We start from the raw sequence: 16,699 nt of genomic DNA on the forward strand, positions 1-16,699 counted from the left end.
AGGATGCTCCCTGGATTAGAGAGCATGTCCTATGAGGACAAGTAGGGCGGGCTAGATCTTTTCTCTTTGTAGCAAAAGAGGACGAGAGGCGACTTGATAAGATACATTAGGTTGAGTGGAGAGCCAGATACTTTTTCCCAGGACAGAATTGAGTAATGCAAGACAGCATAATTTTAAGGTATTTGGAGGTAAGTATCAGAAGGTGCTTTTTTTACATAGAGAGTAATGGGTGTGTGGAATGCCCTAGCAGGGGTGGTGGTAAAGACAGATAGATTAGGGACATTTGAGAAATTCTTAGGCAAATGGATGATAGAAAAACAGGGCTATGAATGAAGGAAGGGTTTGGTCTGATTTTACAGTAGGTTGGAGGGTCAGTATAACATCATGGGCTGAAGGGCCTGTACTGTACTCTATGCTCTGTTTACCATCCTGTCAGTGAGCAATGTTCCTGGACCCCGGGATCCCTCAGTGCACCAATGCCGTTCAGGACTCTGCCAACAATGGTATATGTTCCCTTTGCATCTGATCTCCCAAAATGCAACACGTAACTCTTGTCCAGATTAAAATCCGTCTCCCAATCCTTCACTCAATCTCCAACTGATCTGTATAATGCCGTTATCTTTTGGGAACCTTCCTCATGGTCCACAACTCCACCAATCATACTTACTCTGAGGAATCTCTTTTCAACTCACTCAAATGTTACTGTATCCTTTCTTGCTTAATCATGGCCTCACCAACACCCTGTAACACACCTTCCCATTTCTAAACAAACTCCTTTACAATAAATCTCATTCAACCACTTGCGGCACCTGTCTATCAACCCATTTGTGACTCACAGACCAGGACACCGAAATCCCCTTGTACTCATTCAGTTGCAGCCACTTTCTACATAGAAAACCTGCTGTTCGTTCCTCTTACCAAGGTCCAGCACCTCCCACTTTCCACATTGAATCTGATTGGTCAGGTTTTCACCACTCACTCACAATCAACACTGTTTCAGGGTCACAGTACCTTCACCACAACTTGCCTTTCACCCTCCTGAGCTACCCACTGCCTTCTGCACCCGCCCCAGCCCCTATCACCCTGTTTCAATCCCAATTCGGCACACACAATGGTCCTGCACCCATTGTCCCTCTCTGCTCACTCCCTCTCCCTTATTAGATTCCATTCTCCACCTCCCTTTTCTGTCAGATCCCGTCATCTGCCACCTTTTGTTCCCTCCAGCCTCCCAGCCTTCATCGCCATTTCCACTCTTCATTTGTCCAACTGGCAACTCTTACTCCATCACTGCCCCTCTCACCTCTATCTCCCTCCAACCGATGAAGGGGCTTAACCCGAAATGTTGACTGTCCAAAAAAAAGGAGGGGGGGGGGAGTGGAATTGCTGGTCCGGGATAGAATCACGGCTATAGAAAGGGAGGACGCTGCAGAAGGAGTGTCCACGGAGTCGGTCTGGGTGGAAGTCAGAAATAGGAAGGGATCAATCACTGTGCCGGGAGTCTATTGGCCCCCAAATAGCCCTCGGGACAACGAGGAGCAGATAAGCAGGCAGATTTTAGAATGGTGCAGGAAATACGAGTTAGTAGTTATGGGTGATTTCAACTTCCCTCATATTGACTGGCACCTCCTGAGTGCAAGGGGGATAGATGGGGCTGAATTTGTCAGGTGTGTTCAAGAAGGATTCCTGACACAGTATGTGGACCGGCTGACAAGAGGAGAGGCCATACTGGATCTAGTTCTGGGTAATGAACCTGGTCAGGTGGCAGACCTCTTGGTGGGGGAGCATTTTGGTGAGAGTGACCACAACTCCCTTAGCTTCAGCATAGCTATGGAAAGGGATAAAATCAGACAAAATGGTAAAGTGCTTAACTGGGGAAGGGCTAACTTTGAAGGGATGAGGCAGGAACTAGCGAGAGTAAATTGGAAACAGATGTTCAAAGGGGAAAGCACAGAAGTAATGTGGGAGAAGTTTAGGGACCACTTGAGCTGGGTTCAGGATAGGTTTGTCCCACTGAGGCAAAGAAAAAATGGTAGGAAAAGGGAACTGTGGCTGAGGAAATATGTGAGGCAACTTATCAAGAGGAAAAAGGAAGCATATGTTAGATATAAGAAGCAGGAAGTAGGAGGGGCTTATGAGAAATACAGGGTAGCCAGGAAGGAGCTAAAGAAAGGACTTAGGAGAGCTCGAAGGGTGCATGAGAAGGCCTTGACACGTAGGATTAAGGAGAACCCCAAGGCATTCTATGCATATGTGAAGAATAGGAGGATGACGAGAATGAAGGTGGGACCGCTAAAGGATAAAGAGGGCAACATGTACCTGGAGGCGGAGGAGGTTGGGGAGGTCCTAAATAAATACTTTGCTTCAGTATTCATAAGTGAAAAGGATCTTGATCAGGATGAGGTTGAAATTGAGCGGGCCTTTGTGCTGGACAATGTGGAGATTAAGGAAGAAGAAGTGCTGGATCTTCTTAAAAACATTAAGATTGATAAATCCCCAGGGCCAGATATGATACACCCCAGGTTGTTGTGGGAATTGAGAGAAGAGATCGCAGGAGCAATAGCTATGATCTTTGAATCCTCTTTGGCTACAGGGGAAGTGCCAGAGGACTGGAGAATGGCAAATGTAGTTCCCTTGTTTAAAAAAGGTGATAGGGAGAAACCTGGGAACTATAGACCGGTGAGTCTTACGTTGGTGGTATGCAAACTACTGGAAAGGATTCTTAAGGATAGGATCTACAAGCATTTGGAGAAGTACAGTCTACTCATGGATAGTCAACATGGCTTTGTGAAGGGAAGATCGTGTCTCACGAGCCTGATTGAGTTTTTTGAAGAGTTAACAAAAGAAATTGATGAAGGTAGGGCAGTGGATGTGGTCTACATGGACTTTAGCAAAGCATTTGACAAGGTCCCTCATGAGAGACTCATCCAGAAAGTCATGAGGCATGGGATAAGTGGAACCTTGGCTGTTTGGATAAAAAATTGGCTTAAAGGAAGAAAGCAGAGGGTAGTTGTGGAAGGAAAGTATTCTGCCTGGAGGTCGGTGACTAGTGGAGTGCCGCAGGGATCTGTCCTGGGACCCCTGCTACTTGTGATTTTTATAAATGACCTAGATGTAGAGGCGGAAGGATGGGTGAGTAAGTTTGCAGATGACACGAAGATTGGAAGAGTTGTGGATGGAGCTGTAGGTGGTCGAAGGTTACAAGAGGATATAGACAAGCTGCAGAGTTGGGCAGAAAAATAGCAGATGGAGTTCAATCCGGACAAGTGTGAGGTGATGCATTTTGGAAGGACAAACCAGAAGACTGAGTACAGAATTAATGGTCAGTTACTTAAGAGTGTGGATGAACAAAGGGACCTTGGGGTTCAAATCCATACATCCCTCAAGGTCGCTGCACAGGTCGATAGGGTAGTTAAGAAGGCCTATGGGTTGCTAGGCTTCATTAACAGGGGGATTGAGTTCAAGAGTAGAGAGGTCATGTTGCAACTCTACAAATCTCTGGTGAGACAGCACTTAATATTGTGTTCAATTCTGGTCACCTCATTACAGGAAGGATGTGGAAGCTATGGAGAGGGTGCAGAGGAGATTTACCAGAATGTTGCCTGGATTGGAGAACAAGTCATAAGAAGCAAGATTAGCAGAGCTGGGACTTTTCTCTTTGGAGCATAGAAGAATGAGAGGGGACTTGATAGAGGTCTACAAGATTATGAGAGGCATAGGTAGGGTGGATAGTCAGTACCTGTTTTCCAGGGCACCAATCGCAAACACCAGAGGGCATATGTACAAAATTAAGGGAGGGAAGTTTAGGGGAGACATCAGGGGTAAGTTTTTTTTTACACAGAGGGTTGTGAGTGCCTGGAATGACTTGCCAGGGATGGTGGTGGAGGCTAAAACATTAGGGGTATTTAAGAGCCTCTTGGACAGGCACATGGATGAAAGAAAAATGGAGGGTTATGGGGTAGTGTGGGTTTAGTACTTTTTTAAAAGGATTATATGGGTCGGCACAACATGGAGGGCTGAAGGGCCTGTACTGTGCCGTAGTGTTCTAGGGTTCATTTCCTCCACACCAAGCCCCTCCAGCATCTTGTATGAACATAGAACGTGGAACAGACCAGCACTGTACAGGTGCCTCAACCCATGATGTTGCCCTTCAACCTATTCTCATGCAAGTGAAGCTCTGAAGGGCCCCTCCCCCCAGTGCTCCCGCACACAGGGGAATCGTGTGTCAACAGTGTGAATTTGTTGGTGTTTCGACAGACTGTCTGTCTGAATGAATCTTGTCCCATGAACAGACAATCACTGCTCCAAGTGTGTGGATGGATTCACAGACTCTTCCATTCCCCTGAGACCCCAGGGCATTGATGGTGAGGTCAGGCCATTCACCTACCTTGAATGTGGTGCCCTCCTGAGACACCAGTGAGTTCACACTGGGGAGAAGGTTTACGTGTGTCCTGTGGAATAGTTCAACGCCTTGTCTCTGCGATGTCAGAAAGACACTGGATTCACAGTTATTGCTGCTGCTCATCGCACTGATCACCGGCACAGCTGGGGTTTGCTCTGCTGAGATTCTACAGAGGTTGGAATTCCTGAGCACACACATAACAATCCAGAGGAACTCAGCAAGTCAGGCAGTGTCTTCATCAGGACTGTTTGAAACTCTCTTATCTCTCAAACCCTTACTGTCTCCCCACTACAAAATCAGAATCAGACTTTTTACCACCGACTTATATGAAGTGACACTTGTTTAGTGACAGCTATACTGTGCAAAGACATAAAATGATCATAAATCACAAAATAAATCAATAGTATAAAAGAAGAATAGCGAGTTCATGAGTTCACAGACCTTTCAGGAAACTGATGGTGGAGGAGAAGCTGTTCCTAAAGAATTGTGTGGCTCTTCATCCTCCTAGAACTCCTCCCTGATGGCAGTAATGAGAAGAGGGCATGACCCTGGCAAAGGTCCTTGGTGATGGATGCTGCCCTTGCTCAGCCCAGTGGGGACCACACTGAGAACAACATTAACCCCTTCATTCCTGGAATCATCCTCGTGAGCCTCCCCTGGATTCTCACCAACAACACATTCTTTCTGAGATAAGGGGCCCAAAACTGTTGACAATACTCCAAGTGTGACCTTGGCCTGACTAGTGTCTTGTAAAGCCTCAGCAATATCTCCTTCTGTGAGTCTTGCATGAGGACTTCTAAGACCCTCTGCATGTTTCATTTTCTCTCCTTTCAGATAATAGTCCACGCTTTTGTTCCCTTTACTAAAATGCATTATCATGCATTTCCCAACACTGTATTCCATTTGCCACTATTTTGCCCATTCTTCCAATTTGTCTATGTCATGCTACAATCGTGTTGCTTCCTCAGCCCTACCCACCCCTCCACCTATCTTCATATCACCCACAAACTTTGCCACAAAGCCATCAATTGCCAAATCATTCACAAGCAATGTGAAAAGTGCTGGTCAACTACTGACCCCTGAGGAATACTGGCAACCAACCAGAAAAGGTCCCATTTATTCTCACTCACTATCCTGCCCGTCAGCCATTCCTCTATCCAACTTCCCTTGTTAACCCATTTGCCTACCCCTGGCATTTGAAAACAACTTCTTATGTGGGACATATCTATTCTGCACCTTGTGAACTATTCCCAGAAACCTCAGCCATCTCAGTTCTGTTGTCATCCCTGCCAGTATCCTCCTCCAGTCCACCTGGCCGAGCTCCTCTCTCACGCCTCTGTAATTCCCTTTATTCATTGCGATACTGATACATGTAACTTATGCATATCCCTCTCAAACAGCAGTATGAATTCAATCATATTATGATCACTGTCACCTATGGGTTCCTTTATATTAAACTCCCTAATAAGTTATAATAGTTATTATTATTTTAACTTATAAGTTATAATAATTCCCTAATAGGTTATTACAGAGCACCCAGTCTAAGATAGACTTACCCCGAGTAGGCTCAAGCACAAGCTGCTCTAGAAAGCCATTTCACAAGCATTCAACAAATTCCCGCTCTTGCAATCTGACGCCAACTTGACTTTCCCAATCCCCTTGCATATTGAAGTCCCCCATTACAATTGTGACACTGCCCTTATTACAAGCCCTTTCCAGCTCCCACTGCAATCTCAACCCCACATCTTGGCTACTATTTGAAGGCCTATATGAGTCCCATAATGGTTTTTTTTCCCCTTGCAGTTTCTTAACTCCACCCACAAAGATTCAACATTCTCTGACACTATGTTACCTCTTTCTAAGGATGTGCCTTCCTGCCTGTCCTTTGAATACAAAGCACATCCTTTAATGTTAAGCTCCCAACTCTGGCCTTCTTTCAGCCACGATTCAGTGATGCCCACAACGTCATACCGACCAATCTGCAATTGCGCCGCAAGTTCAGCCACCTTATTCCGAATGCTAATCGCATTCACACCTGCATACTTCGCCCTTTTGAATTTTGCCTCTGTGTTACAATTTAACTCTTTGTTGCCTGCATTTGTACCCAGTCATTGGCTTGTCTTTCCTTACATTCATGTTACATCCACCATCTACTTGTGAACCTGCCGGCTCACCCTCAGCTCTATCGTACTGGTTCCCATCCCCCTGCCATATCAGTTTAAACCACTCCCACCAGCTCGAGTAAACCTGCCCACAAGAATATTGGTCCCCCTCAGATTCAAGTACAACCCATCCATTTTGTTCAGATGACACCTGCCACAGAAGAGGTCCCAATTATCCAGAAATCTGAATCCTTGCCCCCTGCTCTAATTCTTCAGCCATGCATTACTCCGCCACTTCAGTCTATTCCTATTCTCACTGTCACACGGCACAGACAGCAATCCCAGGATTTCTACCTTTGAGGCCCCGTTTCTCAGCTTGCTCCCTAAATCCCTGTATTCTGTTTTCAGGACACACTCCCTTTCTCTACCCATGTCATTGGAACCAGTATGTACCACGGCTTCTGGCTGCTCACCCTCCTTTTCAGGATATTGTGGACGCTCTCAGAAACATCGCCGGCTCTGGCAGCTGGGAGACAAACTGCCGATAGTGATTCTTTCTTTGCATCCACAGAATCACCTATCGGTCCCCCTAACTACAGAGTCCCCTATTACTGCTGCTGTCCTCTTCAGTTCCCAACCCTTCTGAGCCACGGGGCCAGAGAAGGGTTGTGTTTACACACCAGTGGGTCACTGCAATACAAAGATATGAAATGGAGAAATCTCCTCTGGTTGGTGTGAAGTCTGAGAGCAGGGAGAGGACCCATTGCTGAGGATGTCCCAGTGTGGCTCTAGCTGGTGGATTGTCCCGTCTCTGACTGCACATTCTCTGTATTACTGAATGGAACAGGGGCAGAAACCGGATAGAGACCAACACAGACCAGGAATAACAGCAGGGAAAGGGAATCTGCCCAGGATCATGGATGTGGGGTGTGAACAGGAGATGGGGGAGGAGATTGGCCCATCTGAGATTAGATTGTATTCACTGCATCTGTGAGCAGGACTTGGTCAGTGTGTACACAAGGGACTGTATCAGATGGGAGCAGGGCACAGCTCACCTGTACGTTACTACTATAACCTCTCCACTGGCTCAGCAGAGGGTGTTCTTCTTGTGGCAGTTGGTAAGACTCCATCTCCCCCAGAACATTCTGGTGTAATTCCACACTGGCATCATAGAGAGCATCCTCTCATCAGCCACTGCACTCTGGTTTGTTGAAGCAACCCCCTAACGATATACGAAAACGACAGCGAATAGTCATGTCAGCAGAAGAGGTGATGACTGCAATCACCGCAGGGCTTGTGTGAGTCCAGGACGAAGAAGCAGCAAGACGAATCATTGTGGACACTACCCATCCTGAAAACTGCCTTTCCCAAAAACTTCCATCTGGAAAGTATTATAAGGTTATTAAAACAAAAACTTCAAGCCAGCTGAAAAATTACTTTCCCCAGGCAGTTAATCTGATCAACATTCTAGTTATCCCACCCCCCATCTATTACCTCAGTCACTTCCCTGCACTGTAAACACATTAAAACAGTTTTTATAAACATGTCTACATTGTAAATACACGATGAATTTATGTACATTTTATTCCATATTCATAATTTAACCTCTAACTTTACTTTTATATAATCTTTATAATTATTGATTTTTTTTTTTGCATATTGCAGCCTGACCAGCACGCCACAGCAAATTCCCTATACATGTAGATGTACTTGGTGAATAAAGTTGATCCTTAATCCTTTCTACCTCTGAACTAAATACTGGGCTGAAGGAAAAGGAGAGATCTTTCCTAGATTTACTAAGCTTCATTATCACTCAGCCTCACTTATTAAAGCTTCTGCTCTTTGACCTCAAGCCACACACGCTCTCTGAATTGACATGGTTAACTGGCCTTGTGCTTGCAAACCCAATCAAAGCCTCCTAGGTGCCAGGGTCTAGCGATGTTTCTGAATGCATTCACAACACCCTGAAATGGGAAGCTGAGCAGCCAGAAGCTGTGGTACATATCGGTACCAACGACATAGGTAGAAAAGGGAGGAAGTCCTGAAAACAGAATACAGGGAAATAGGAAGGAAGTTGAGAAACAGGACCTCAAGGGTAATAATCTCGGGATTGCTGCCAGTGCCCTGTGACAGTGAGAATCGGAACAGAATGAGGGGGCAGAGAAATGTGTGGCTGAAGATTTGGAGCAGGGGGCAGGGATTCAGATTTCTGGATAATTGGGACCTCTTCTGGGGCAGGTGTGACCTGTACAAAAGGGACGGGTTGCACTTGGATCTGAGGGAGACCAATAAAGCAACCAACGTTAAAATTAGAAGCTTTATGGCTTCATGTCAAAAAGCGCTTAATTTACCAAGACACTTACTGGTTCACACACCAACTACAATCAAAGTTTATTTTTGTTTATATTTATTTAGAGATAAAGCATGGTAACAGGTCCTTCCAGCTCAATGAGCCCATGTCACCTGGTTACACCCATGTGACCAATTAACCTACTAACCCATGCGTCTTTGAAATGTGGGAGGAAACCAGAGCACCTGGAGGAAACACATGTGGTCGGCGGGGAGAAGACATAGAACAGTACAGCACAGAAACAGGCCATTTGCCCCACAGTGTTGTGCCAAACCAGCTACAAAGCAAATCAAAAGCTCTCAAACACTGACCCCTCCTACCTACACCACGTCCACATTCCTCCATCTTCCTTATATCCGTGTGCCTACCTGAACATCTCTTAAAAGCCTCCAATGGATTTGCCTCTACCACCACCCCAGGTAGCACATTCCAGGCATCCACCAATCTGAGTAAAAAAACTTCCCCCCTTTCATGCATGCCCTCTAGTATTTGACATTTACACCCTGAAAACAGATACTACCTGTCTACTCTATTTATGCCTTTCACAATCTTATATAAACATCTATTAGATCTCCCCTCGGCCTTCACTGCTCCAGAGAAAACAACCCAAGTTTATCAAGCTTCTAATGATAGCACATTCCCTCTAAACCAGGCGACATCCTGGTGAACCTCTTCTGCACCCTCTCCAAAGCCTCAACATCCTTCCTACAGTGGGGCGACCAGAACTGCATGCAATATTTCAGAGTTTTATAAAGTTGCAACATTACTTCTTGACTTTTGAACTCAGTGCCTCAGCTAATGAAAGCAAGCATTCCATAAGCCTTCTTAAACACCTATTAACCTGGGTAGTCAGTTCCAAGGAGCTATGAACTTGGATCCCAAAATCTTTCTGCTCAGGAACACTGTTAAGGCTCTTTCCCTTAACAGTGTACTGTCTCCTCGCATTTGCCCACCCAAAGTGCAACACCTCACACGTATCTGCGTTAAACTCCATCTGCCATCTCTCTGCCCATATCTGCAGCTGATCTATATCACATTGTATTCTTTGCCAGTCTTCTACACTGTCCACAACTCCAGCAATCTTGGTATCATCCGCAAACTCACTTACCCACCCATGTACTCGTTCATCCAGGTCATTTATATACTCCGCAAACTGCAGAGGTCCCAGCACAGATTACAGACCTCCAGCTGACAAGAGGAGCATTCCATCCTGACTACTCTCTGCTACGAAAAGCTTACTTCCTCTTGCCTGTGCCTCTGCCTGTTCACGCCAAAGCCTTCCCACTCTATCACTGGCATGCGCTGACAATGACCACTCCAACAGTGGCAGAGGTGAACCTGGGCCGCTGACACTGCAATACCGTTACACTACCATGCCAATTTAGTGAAGATTTTTAAATGCAAGTCAACTTAAGTACATTTCATATTTAAATATTCTATACAGAACATAATTCAATACTCTCCCCCGGCATGACACCTGATTGGACAGATGAGTGGATTTCCTACCATCTGCTCCGAGGACTCAGAGTGAACGAATTGTTGGGCCCCATTGTGATTTATTTGGTGGGTGAGGAACTAGATGATTGACTGAATTCTTTCCCACACTTGAAGCAGACGAATGTCCTCCATGTCCCTGACTGCAGTGAAACAGGCCTGTCTCCAGTGAGGATGTGCTGGTGTACCAGATCATTAGAGGAAGGAGATGATGCTTTCACCACGACCAGGTGAAGTCCCGCCCATCCTGATTCACAGACCAGGTGAAGTCCCGCCCATCCTGATTCACGCTTCCACCTGGGATGGGGAACTGTTTCCTTCCCAAGGATTTACAACCCACACCAAAGTATCACTTTTATGAGGGAAGTAACTTGTACGTTTTGCAAGGCCGCTGGGGAAGTTGAAGGTCCAATGTCTGTGAACCCAACTGCGAGTCCACTGGGGGCTGGAGGCCTATCCCAGGGTTAGAGGACTGTGTATGTTCCTGGGAGAGAGGAAAGGGGGAATTTTGCTGCTGTTCTTTTGTTGTGTACAGTGTCGTTCTGCTGAGGAACGTGGGCGCACTGTGTTGGCACTGGAACATGTGAGCCTGCAGCTCATGCAAAAGATGCATTCACCGTACGCTTTCGTGTACATGCGATAGATCTGTGAAGAGCCCTCAATACCACACTGCCCTCATTGCTGGGGGAAGCTCCATTCAATGCAGGTTGGCACTTCTATTGTCCTGGATAATGGACTACCTGACTGGCTGACCACAGTTCATGTGGCTTCAGAGCTGTGTGTCAGACATGGCTATAAGTAGTAATGAGGCCCCACAGGGGGCTGTATTGGCTCCCTGTTTACCCTGTGTACCTTGGACCTTAGATACAACATTGAGTTGTGTGATTTGCAGAAATTCTCTGATGACTCAGCAATAGTCGGGTGTATAAAGGGAGGACGGGAGGATGAACACAGGGCCCTGGTGGAGGACTTTGTCGAACGGTGCAAGCTGAATCATCCGCAGCTCAACATCAGTAAAGGAGGTGGTGATGGACTTTAGGAAGACACATCCTGCACTGCTCCCTGTTATTATTGGTGGTGAGGACGTGGATGTGGTGAGGACCTACAGGTACCTGGGGGTGCACCTGGATGACAGGCTTGAGTGCAGCACCAATATAGATGCTGTGTACAAGAAGGGCCAGAGTCACCTCTACTTCCTGAGGAGACTGAGGTCACCAATACAACGTTCTATGCGGTGGTGTGCTGGGGAAATGGCCTTCACATGGGTGATGCCAGCAAGCTCAATAAGCTGATTAGAGAAGATAGACAAGTCAAACTGGACATTCTGGAAAATCCTGGCAATTGTGGACAATGTTTCTCACCCTCTGCATGCCACCTTGTCTGCACAGAGGAGCACTTTAGTAACAGACTAAGACAACTGCGCTGCTCCAAAGAGCGATATAAAACGTCATTCTTACCCTTGGCCATTAAGTTGCATAATTAATCAATCTGGGAACTGATGACCCCCTCCTGTTAGAACGTCTGTTGACTTCTGTTTACCCCACTCTGCTACTGCCGACACCCTGTGCGTTATTGCCATCACTTCTTATCCGGACGGTGTGAATGGGCATGTTTTACTGTATAATGTTATGGTAATTCTTGCACTACCATCTTATCATTGTAACTTGGAAATCTTGTACATCTTATTTTTAAGGAAACATTTTTAAAAATTTTTTACTTCTAATCTTTGTAGCACTTGTCATACCACTGTGACGGTGTAATTTCCTTTGGGATCAATATCGATCTACCTATTTCTGTGAAGACATGAGGGATGGCAGGCAGTCTGAGCTATAAGGCACAGAAACAGGTCCTTCAGTCCAACTGGTTCAGACTGACCGAGTTGTGACCTGAACTCGTCCAATTTATCAGCATTTGACCCTGATCCTTCTGAACCTTTCCTGTCCCTGAAACTGTCCAAATGTCTTCCAGACACTGTAACTGAGCCTCTACCACTCCCTCTAGAATTGTGTGATGGGCACCCATCACCCTCTGTTTGAAAAACCTGCCCCTAAGGAGCTAGTTAAATCTTTCTCTCTCTCTCTCACCTGAAACAGATGCCCTCTAGTTTGACACTCCCCTACCCTGAGAAACGGCTGTGATTATCCACCTCATCGATGCCCTTCGTCACTTTATAAACCTCTGTAAGGTAACGACTCAACCTACTATGCTCCAGAGGGGTATAACCAGCAGAGGAAAATGTTTTTTTTTACACAAGTGGTGGTATGTGGAACAGCCTGCCCGAGTGGGTGGAAGCAGACAGATTAGGGGCATTTAAGAAACTCTGAGATAGACACATGGATGATAGAAAAATGGAGGCCTATGTAGCCGGGAAGGGTTAGATTGATCTTCGGGTCAGTAAAAAGGTCGGAACAAAGGGCCGACACTGTACTGTCGTGTTCTATGTTCCCTCCAGTCTCTCTTTATAACTCAAGCCTTCCAGTCCTGGGATCCTTCCTGAGAACCGATTTTGCAACTTTGCCTTTTTAATGTTATCCTTCCCATTGATAAGTGACCAGAAACTCACATAAACTCCAAGTGCGGTCTCACCGACATCTTCCACAGTCAACACGACGTGCTGACGCTTGCACTCAGACCCCCGACTAATGAGGGTAAGGGAGCCAAACGACTTCACCACGTCGCCCTTTTCAAGGAACTCCGCCTCTGAGTTCTCCAGCGCTCCCCAGGACACTGCAATTCACGGTGCAAGGGCCATCTTCCCAAAATGCAACACCTTGCAGTTCTTGGCCCATTTCCCAGGCAAACCAGATTCTGGACTCTGGGACCACAAAACAGGATGCTGATAGAGCTCAGCGGGTTGACCAGTGCCTGTGGCTGATAAAGGTACAAGTTGACGTTTCTAGTCGAGATCCTGTGTCAGGAAACCCAGACCATTAACTCATACTTTCTGCCATGCAAAACCCCATTCGCATGTTTCATTTTCTCTCCTTTTAGATAATTGTCTGCACTTCTGTTCCTTTTACTAACATGCATTATCATACATCTCCCAACACTGTATTCCATCTACCACTATTTTGCCCATTCTTCCAATTTGTCTATGTCATGCTACAATCGTGTTGCTTCCTCAGCCCTACCCACCCCTCCACCTATCTTCATATCACCCACAAACTTAGCCACAAAGCCATCAATTGCCGAATCATTGACAAGCAATGTGAAAAGTGCTGGTCAACTACTGACCCCTGAGGAATACTGGCAACCAACCAGAAAAGGTCCCATTTATTCTCACTCACTATCCTGCCCGTCAGCCATTCCTCTATCCATGCCGATGTCTTTTCTGTAATGCAATAGGATTTTATCTTGTTAAGCAGCCTCATGTGTGGCACCTTATCAAATGCCTTCTGAAAATCCAAGTAGATGATAACCACCGCCTCTTCTTTAATATCTTCCCAACCACTGAAGTTCGGCTAACTGGCCTACAGTTTCCTTTCTTTTGCCTTCCTCCCTTCTTAAAGAGTAGAGTGACATTTGCAATCTTCCAGTCCTCTGGGACCATGCCAGGATCAAGTGATTCTTGAAAGATCATGACCAATGCGTCTGTTCTCCCTTCAGCAACCTCTCTCAGGGCTCTGGGATGTAGTCCATCTGGTCCAGCCTCCACAGATGCTGTTGGACCCTCAGTGTGTTGTGCCCCGCTTTGTGTGAGCATCATACCACAGGTAAGGGCCACTTGGCCCCTCTCTCTGCCCCGTCAGTTAGCAAGGTCATGACTGACGGTGATACGACCCCATTTTCCTGCCGTCGACCATCTGACGATCAACTTGACATCATGAGTTCCCACTTAGGTTGATGATCTCCTATTTTCAACACTTGACTCCATCTGCTGTGTGTTTGCCCGTCCCTTCAGCTTGTCCACATCCCCTCGAAGTCTCTCCACATCCTCCTCAAGCCCAGTTCATTCACACAGAACAGATTTATTTATAATCGGTGCAGAATACAAATGTACCTGCAGTTCCAGGGGAAACAACCCAAATGTGTCCAGTGACCAGGGTCCAAACCTGGATGTGATCAACAGCAGCAATAACTGCAGAATCAGTTCCTGCAGTCATTTGTGAACTCACCGCTGGCTCAGCAGCTCCTGTGTTTAAATGCCCCGCGTATGTACCGCACATTTAAACCTTCTCTTCAGTGTGAGCTCGTCGGTGCCTCCAGAAATGAGAAGACCGAATAAAGTTCTTCCCACATTCAGGGCAGGTGAATGGCTTCTCTCCAGTGTGAACTCGCTGGTGCATCAGCAGATCAGTTGAACGAGTGAAGCCTTTACCGCAGTCAGAGCAGGTGTACGGTCTCTCCCCGGTGTGAATCCGTTGGTGCGTAAGAAGGTCAGACGACCGGATGAATCCCTTCCCGCACTCGGAGCAGGTGAATGGCCTCTCCCCGCTGTGAATCTTCTGGTGTATCTGGAGGTTTGAGGTCCGGCTGAACCCCTTCCCACACTCCGAGCAGATGAACAGCAGCCTCTCTCCAGTATGAATCTGCTGGTGTACCAACAGGTTGGCCATCCGAGTGAATGCTTTCCCACAATCAAAGCAGGTGAATGGTTTCTCCCCGGTGTGCACTCGTCGGTGGGTCTGCAGACTGGACGAACGGCTGAATCCCCTCCCACACTCAGAGCAGGTGAATGGCCTCTCCCCTGTGTGTATTCGCAGATGTGTCAGGAGGTGGGACGACTGAGTGAACCCCTTCCCACACTCAGAGCAGATGAATGGCCTCTCCCCGGTGTGAACCCGCTGGTGAGCCAGCAGTTTGGAAGACTGGGTGAATCCCTTCCCGCACTCAAAGCAGGTGAACAGTCTCTCCCGAGTGTGAATTTGCTGGTGTATCAGTAGGCTGGATGACTGAGCAAATCCCTTCCCGCACTCAGCGCAGGTGAACAGTCTCTCCCTGGTGTGAACTCGCTGGTGTACCAGTAGGTGGGTTGACTGAGTGAATGCCTCGCCACACTGATGGCAGATGAACGGCCGCTCCCCAGTGTGGACTCGCTGGTGCCTCTGCAGGTTGAAGGAATTGCTGAAACTCTTCCCGCAGTGAGAGCACGTGAATAGCCTCTCCCCAGCGGGAACTCGCTGCCGTTTCATCAGTTCCTTCCTGTGGTCGGATGGTCAAATGAATCCTCTCCCACAACATCAGCAGAAGAACGGCCTCTCCTCAACACGAACTCAGCAGTGTGTCACCAAATAGGATGAGGGAGTGAATTCTTTCCTGCATGCACAGCAGATGAATGGCCTCTCGCCAGTATGAATTTGCCAATGTCCCATTATGACTGAGTCCCTACATGCACCCGAGGCAGGGTGTCAATGTTTCCCTAGGACCTCAGTGATCAGTCAGTAAAAAGATGACCGAATTAATTACTTTCCTTAAATGGAAACAAGGGAAAGAAGATTTGAATATTCTCAGGGAAATGGATCAAGCTTATCCCAGTCAAAAGAATGAATGTTTCACTGGTGCAAAAACAAGGATGTGGTGAACACGTTTCCAGTCACAGATCAGGTGAGCTCACCTCCCCCAACGTGTCACACACGGTCTCTCGTTGCAGTGGCTGTTCCTTTCCCAATCCGCACTGGAGTGATCACTGCCCGCTCCTTCACGGGCTGGAAGAAGTTACTCGGCTTCTCTGCAGATTGGTTCCTGACCTCACACATCAGTAGATTCTCCCCTCCCCGCTGTAGACAGCGTGTCTTCTCCCCAGCTGTGTCACGGTCGGTGCCTGCAACAGCCCTCACTGCCTGGGGTCTGAAGTGAAACAAACCAGCGTCTCTCCCTCCACGTTCACAGGCCGATGATATTCAGGTGCTGGGGAGCTGAGTGGGGTGTGGATCGGATGTGATATTCCGTCTGAGATACCCAGTCGCAATTCCTCCACCTTTGATGTCCTGTAAAAAGATACAAAAATCATCAATAAGTACAGGGTAGCGACAGAACAGATCACTTTAATCTCCTGGGTCGGCTGTGACTCAGTTGGTAGCTCTCTGACTATGACACTGTAATTGTAACATTTAAGAGAACATTTCAGTGCCCTGTCATACTATGATGGCAGGGGTACCATGTTTGACTTGGAGCATTGAAGTAAGCCCTTTCCTTCTGTTCCACAGGTAAGAGTGAGGCAGCCCGCACCACAGCTGACACACTACTGTAGCAGAGACATGAGGGAAAGACAGTCAGTGGCTATATTTCATTAGGAGTCTGAGATTTGATGTCTCACCCAAGACTCTAGCCAACGGATGCTTTGCTGCGCACCTGAGTGCTCGGTGGGGCGGGGGGTCCCAATGTTTCTTTGCTGGGGGGGTGTCATTGCTTTGC

The 16,699-nt window shown here is 47.1% G+C and overlaps 1 protein-coding gene across 1 annotated transcript in view; it reads right to left on the bottom strand.

Moving 5' to 3' along the window:
• Positions 1-8,070: 8,070 nt before the first annotated feature.
• LOC140716249 (uncharacterized) overlaps positions 8,071-16,699 on the bottom strand; it is a 42,087-nt gene continuing 33,458 nt past the window's right edge. The window contains exon 4 of the mRNA XM_073028857.1: positions 8,071-15,503. Coding sequence (XP_072884958.1) covers positions 14,512-15,503 — 992 coding nt within the window. The 3' untranslated portion in view covers positions 8,071-14,511. The remainder of the gene's footprint in view (positions 15,504-16,699) is intronic.

This window comes from Hemitrygon akajei, chromosome 25 (genome assembly GCF_048418815.1).
Source record: "Hemitrygon akajei chromosome 25, sHemAka1.3, whole genome shotgun sequence".
NCBI classification, from domain to species: domain Eukaryota; kingdom Metazoa; phylum Chordata; class Chondrichthyes; order Myliobatiformes; family Dasyatidae; genus Hemitrygon; species Hemitrygon akajei.